This window comes from Hydra vulgaris, chromosome 12 (assembly GCF_038396675.1).
Source record: "Hydra vulgaris chromosome 12, alternate assembly HydraT2T_AEP".
Lineage (NCBI taxonomy): Eukaryota > Metazoa > Cnidaria > Hydrozoa > Anthoathecata > Hydridae > Hydra > Hydra vulgaris.
This window is the reverse complement of record NC_088931.1, coordinates 9,102,844-9,109,921: the sequence shown is the minus strand read 5'-3', so window position 1 is coordinate 9,109,921 and position 7,078 is coordinate 9,102,844. Positions and strand designations below refer to the sequence as shown.

Sequence of the window (7,078 nt, the reverse complement as noted above, 5' to 3'; positions counted from 1 at the left end):
AAGTATTCATTGTAGAGGTAGAATCAATTATAAAGTTATGCACACTCATATTTAAAAAAAAAGCTAAATATATATATTTTTAAATTATAACATTTGTAACATTATAAAGGAGGTCTGGGTATTTATAACAAGCAGTAAATGGGCGCCAAAAAGAAAAAAAGAAAAAAAGAAAAAAGGAGGAGCAAAATAAAAAAAATTTTTTTTCTTAAAAAATAATCTTAAAAGTACGCATGAAGGATCAATAACAGGGAAGGCAACAGGGAAGGTTATGGTTTCGAATTTCTAAATTTTTGGCGTACATACTTTGTGGACGACCCCTTTACAGTTTTTTAAATTATCTGTCAATCGTGTCAATTCTTGCTCTTTCTTTGCTTTCTGTTAACTCCCAACTTAAATAGTTGTTGTAGTTTTTTAGGACTTGAATCAATTGAAATAATTAAAAAAAAAATTTAATCTTAAATTTGTAAAAATTATTCTCACCAAATTTGCGTTTAGATAAAACTCCTCTTAATAGTGGCTTAAACTGGCAACAACTCCTCTTAATAGTGGTTCATTTGTGGTTCAATTGACGGTATTTATATAAAAAAAATAATAAAACGATTTTTTTCGCATTGTCTCGTTTAGTCATGCGTTTTGTTAAAAATCGGATAATAAAATCTTGCTTACTATTTCCGTCGTTATACGAACGATATATAAATGCAAATCTTAAAAACCTCTGTGTGCAATCTGTACACTTTTTTTAGGTAAGTATCAATTTTCAAGATTAAATTTTACTATATTTCAGGCAATTCTTTATTCTTTTTTTGAAATAAATTAAGCTTTGTTTGTTTTATTTCAGATCTACTATTGCATGTATTTTTAGGTAATTAGTTTTACAGCTTTAGGTGCAAGACGTATTTTGGTAATTTATTTGTTTTTAACAAGAATTTTTGCTCATAAACTCATGCGGACACTGTCCATTTTTTTCTTTGTTTCAATTCCGTACGTTTTTGTTTTGTTTAAAACGCTACTCCTGTTATCCTTTAATTAAGACGCCATTTTTTTCATTTTTAGTATAAATTTAGTATAAATGACTTCATTTATCCTTTAACTAAGACACCATTTTTTCATTTTTAGTATAAATTAAGTTTGCATACTACACGATTTATATTGTATTAAACTGATTTGATGAATCCCTTCAATCTTCTTAAAAATGAATTGAGATTTTTGGCACTGTATTAGTGTCCTACCCAACTTTTTATGACTGATTATGAAAGGGAATTTTATGCCAATTAAAAATATTATAAAATTACAAGTCTAAAAATTTAAGGAGAATACTCTGATATGATGTTAAAGTTTGAAATGTATACTAAAACACTAAAATTTGCCATCTTTTTAAAATGTACTTTATTACTATTATTAATATTATTATTATTATTATTTATTTGATTCAGACAACAAGCGCAGTATATAGTTAAATATCCATAGTTAAAATAAACATATTTAATAATTCTGTTTACTGCATACACAACTGAGGAAGACAGCAAGCTAATATTTAAGACTGTGTTAATCATTTACAGAAATCTTTTTTATATTATATATCTTAGTTTTTATTCTATATTGAAGTTTACTTAGATTACATTCTATATTACATCAAATAAGTTATAGTATATTACTTATATAATATGTAATTATACCTAGGGTTCCCATTCTCCTCTTTTTTCCATAGGAGAACACAGTGAAAACTTCAATTTTATTTAGTTTAGTGCTGCGCTCTCCTACAGAAAAAAGAGGAGAATTGGAACCCTAGTTATACCATATATCATCAATAAAGTTTAAAATTTTTTCATTTAATTGAATAACTTTTTTTTTTTAAATACATTTTTTGGTACATTGCTGTGTAGATCAATGATTAACATAGGGGTTGGTATAAATAAAGGTATATACAACTATATATATATAAACAAGATCAATGATTAACATAGGGGTTGGTATAAATGAAGGTATATACAACAACTGACACATAGATTATGGTTTAATTAAATGAACATACATTATTTTACTCATAATTTACTTAATAGTTATAACATCCAAATCAATTTAAAGAGTAAAAAAACCTTTCCTATTTTTTTCTTATATTGTCATAGGAAAAAGTTGTGACAATGCACCTGTGTAATATTTATCTCCTGTATTTCTACAGTTTAATCATCTATTGCAGTCATCTGTATGAACTTAAATTTTTGCAAAAAGAATGTCTAGCTTTGTGATTTGACTAAGCAGGTAGCATTGCCTTTAGATGATCATCTTATGACAGTATTTTAAATTATTTTTCTTTTTTGCTACAATTGCAACTTGAAAGCTAAAACTACTTCAAAAATCTAGACACCTATTTGAACATGTTTAATTTTCTAAATAATATAATCATTAGATTAAAATTTTACAATTTCATAATTTTAAATCCAAATTGTGATTGATTTCAAAACATTTATAACATTCTAAAAAACCTGTATTTGTGTTGTTTTAACTATTCAAATAAGTTCATGGTATTGACAGTAGTGTAAAATCTTTTCAATTTTTTTTCACCATTCAAAAAAAACTTCATTTTCCCCTAACTTATTCAGCATATATTTCAATAAGCAGATCAGTAAACTCATAAACATTTTCAATTTTTCTTATTTTTGATAGTACTGATTTAAAGCATTTGTTGACTATTTAACCATATAAAGTAATTTCCTTTTCTGAAAATAAAGTAATTTCATTTTCTGAAAATGAAATAATTTCATTTTCAAAAATTAGTTTATATTATAAAATCGTCAACAAAGTTTATTAAAGAAACTTATCACTTTTAAATTTAAGTCTTGGTTTCAATACAGATTTTTTGTCAAATTATTCCTAATTTTTTTGATTTGTTGAAGGTTTTATTTAAATATGGTTTCTTCTGCACTTTACTGCCAACACAAACATCTACAACCTATTCAAATTCTTTAAAAAAGCACTGCAATAACAATTTTTATTTTATCTTAAAGTTAGACAACCATTTTAATAATCTAATAGACAAAGTAACTTTTTAATTTCCTTCTATTAAATATTAAAAGAGATAGTGTGTAAAGCCAAATTTATATGTTCTATATTAGATTGATTTTTTTTATAAGAACACATAATCATATTTATATTTTTATTGTTGAGGAAAACACTAATGTGACAAGAGATTATATGATACAGAATTATCTTAATGATACAATTGATTATTTTAATGATTTATATGATACAAAAATTATTTTACTTATGTGTGTTTGTGCTGAGTTTTTTTTTAATTTAATTTGAGATTTTTTTATAGGATGAATTTTTTCTTTTCAATTTGTTGATAATCTTGACGGTTTCAAATCTTTATGTTTGTTTTCAAAAATTGAAAAGAACTTATTGTTAAAAGATTTGTTTTGCAACAATCATGTGTTTATTGTCAATAATATTTTAACAATGTTTTTTCAAGCAACATTCAGAAACAAAGAATTTCGGGGGGGTTTAAGCATATATACAAAATCGATAACTTTGTAGGTTTATCTAAATGCATGTAAAATGTTTATAAAAAAATATTGTCATTAGAATAGTTTAAAACATGATGTTTTAAAATACTATTGATTATAAAATCTCTTGCAAATTAAAGATAGAAGTTTGCATATTTCTTATGAGTTAGCTTTTATTTAGTCATAATACAGTATAATATCATTGTCACATTTTTAAATGTTTGTTTTTTATTTTTAAAGTTTTTTGGTTTAAATAATTTTAGTTGACTATCATAATAAATTGTTATAATTTTTTATATTTGTTTCCTTTTTTTATTATAATTATACAAAAGTTGCAAAAGCAGCTTTTTTCAAATAATTTTTTTTCTTTTTGTTATTGATATATAATTACTTTATAAAGCTTTTAAATCCATATAATTTTTTTAGCAAAATAATTATGGGTGTGGATTAGTGAGGTATTTAGATGACGAGTATGTTCAAGAAGATCAATGAACTTCCATCAGAATCTGAATCCTCACCTGAAGAAAGTTTTGTTTATCTTACCCCAGCCTTTGTTAGAGAAACTGAAGATAAAATATGGAAATCAAGTTTTTCAATGCCTGATTTGCTATCACCTTCACCATTATTAGCTAATCCTAGTGAAGAAAATATGAATAATCAAGTAAGTTTCCTCTATGATTATTATGGTATGACTGATGAATCAAGACAGGATCCTCCATCACCTGGTCATTCTTCTGTCACAAGGTAAATCACTACGTGTTTTATGCATATTATTTTTCATAAAATATTTTTGATTATTATTCAAAAAGTGTATATATATATATATATATATATATATATATATATATATATATATATATATATATATATATATATATATATATATATATACATATATATATTTATTTATTAAACAGGTGTTTTTATGTTGAATCTATATGATTTAATATCAGTTTAAATGACACACTGCCATTATTATTTTTATGCAAGTTTATAAATATTGTATGAATAAATAATTGATTTCTGCAAATTATAACTTTATTTTATGTATAGAAGTTGATGAGTTGACATCATTTGTACATGATTTTTGAGTCATTTTATGATTAAAAAGCTTTAATTAAAATGTTTCTTAGTAATTACTATAGATACTTTAATACCAACCAGGCTTTGTTTAAAACACCAGATTATACTTGTAATCTGCTATATAAAAGTTTAGTTGTAAAAGTATTTATAGAACTTAATACTTTTTTTTACCATTTTATATTTTAAAGTTTTAATCAAGTTTTCATATAATAAAATGTAATTTATTATTGTTTTTTTTCAAAATAAAATAAAATTAATGGCATTTTTAGATAATTTAAACAATATTTATTTTAATATATATATTTTATTAACTTTATTTTTGATTACTAATACAAGTTTTATTAGTTTTTACATTTTTTTTTAGTGTTGATGATAATCCGGATGGTATTAACATACTCGAAAAACAGGTATTGTTACTTGTTTATCTAGAATAATCAAATAATTGTATAATACAAGTAAAGTATTCATAGTTTTATCAAAGTTTATTAAGAGATGTAAAACCTGCTTTACAAATACAAGTAAAGAGTTTTTCTGAAATTTTTAATGTATTTCAGAAACGATGGTAGGAATGTTTTTTAAAATTATGTTAAAATAAAAAATAAGTTTAAAATTACTAATTAAAAACCTCATTGCCAAAATAAATGTTTATTATTTTTTTAATGTAGTTATAAAAGATTTCCAGTCATCTCTAATTTCTAAATTATATCAACTCATTAAAACATTAGTTTAAATATTTAACTAACATTTCCAAGTAATAACAAGATTAAAACTGATTTATCTGCAAATATGATATTTAAATATTAGATGTTATTAATTAAAGATTTATCTTTTCTTCAAGTTTTTGTATCTATTCTAACATTAATCTGAGAGAAAAAAAAAGATGTATACCTTCATGAATGCTAAACTATTGCATATAGAATCAAACATGTGCAATGATTGCATTAGAATCTTTCTTGATTGATAATCTCTTATGTAATTCTCATTCAGAATCATTGAATAATAAGCTCCACTTCTTTCATTTTTTTATGTACAAAATTATTACATAAAATGTCACTAAAAAAAAAAGATTAGTCAACTATTTCCATTAGTCTAATAATATTTTTAGATACAAAGTAATTAATTTATTAAAAGTAATCAGTATGTAATTACTTTTAATTAAATGTTAGGAATTTTTTATGTTTTGAATTATTTTTATGTAAAACTGTATTTGTAAAATATTTTTTGCTAAGTAACTTTCTATATACTTTATAGAATTTTTTTTTCAAAATCTATAGAAAAGATTACATTTTATTTTAAATATTTGATAAAGAATTTTTTTAAAAAATTTTTTTAAATATTAAGTAATTTATTTATAGCAAAATGGAAGCCCGAATTTGTCAATAAAACAAAGGTTTGTTAATCAATTTTTTTGATTTTAATGCTTTTAACATGATATTATGCAATAATTTGCCATATGTCAGTTGCTGTTGCTTAAAAATGATTTCACTTGTTAATGTAAGTGCCTTATATTAACAAGTGAAATAATTTAAAAAAAAAGGCAAGTGTCTGTCAACTCAATTGTTGTAATATTTTCTGTTGAAAATATTACAAATTATGATATCAATTTTAATGACAGATTTTGAAAGACAGATTTTGAAAGCTAAGCTTTAAGCAAAGCTGAATCTTTTGAAAAAATTATCTTACAAAAAAGTTCATAATAGTTTATATAGCTAAATTTACATAATGAAGTCTTTTCCAACATGCATACCATGCAGTAATGTTTAATTCAAAAGATTTAGTTAAAGGCAAGAAAAAAAGCTTCACAAAAGAATGTGTGTTAATTCTTTTGTGAAGCTTTTCACAAAATAATTAACACATTCTTTTGTGAAATGAGTATTCTTTTCACAAAAGAGAGTGTATAATATTTCTAATGCCGCAAACAGATTTTACAAGTGTTGCTTGAAGTACATACTTGCTAATTTGCTGAGTGTATAATATTTCTAATGCAGCAAATAGGTTTTACAAGTGTTGCTTGAAGTACTTGCTAATTTGCCGAGATAAAGAGTTTCAGAATGCTGATTTAAAGTATTAGAAAGTTTATCATAAATCAAATTAAGATGCTTTGCTTTGTATAATCAAGAATGAGTAAGTAGATAGCCTGAAACAACTCAGTGATGCCTCTTGGAGAAGAATTCCAGGTTTTTTTACTTTTTATGTAATGAATTTTTAATAAATGCTGTATTAAGTAGTTTGCAGTAAGATGCATTTAGTGCAAAAGACAAGTAATTTTAATAATATTAAAAAGTTTTCTATAATTTTTTTTTTCTTAATTCTTTTGTTTTTATTTGAATTAGTTTTCATGAGAGTGGAAAGTCCTGCGCTCCATTTTCAACTCAAATAAATGCAGTATGTGATATTTTTTAACCTAAAAAGTGGAAATATATCTTTTACTTATATTTTATTTAAATATTGTTTTAAAAAATACATTATTTAATGATTTTTTTGTTTCTTAA

The 7,078-nt window shown here is 23.3% G+C and overlaps 1 protein-coding gene across 3 annotated transcripts in view; it reads left to right on the top strand.

Annotated features, from left to right (window-relative positions):
- Positions 1–618: 618 nt before the first annotated feature.
- Positions 619–7,078, top strand: part of LOC100204082 (protein grainyhead) — a 29,929-nt gene continuing 23,469 nt past the window's right edge. Inside the window, exons 1-5 of one of the 3 annotated variants that reach the window (XM_065811459.1) lie at positions 619–743; positions 3,930–4,247; positions 4,951–4,993; positions 5,942–5,976; positions 6,920–6,971. In XM_065811459.1, the coding sequence (XP_065667531.1) occupies positions 3,967–4,247; positions 4,951–4,993; positions 5,942–5,976; positions 6,920–6,971 (411 nt within the window). In that variant the 5' untranslated portion in view covers positions 619–743; positions 3,930–3,966. Of the gene's footprint in view, positions 744–3,929; positions 4,248–4,950; positions 4,994–5,048; positions 5,149–5,941; positions 5,977–6,919; positions 6,972–7,078 lie in introns of those variants that run through there. The other 2 variants (XR_010642128.1, XM_065811460.1) reach the window with 2 other exon arrangements.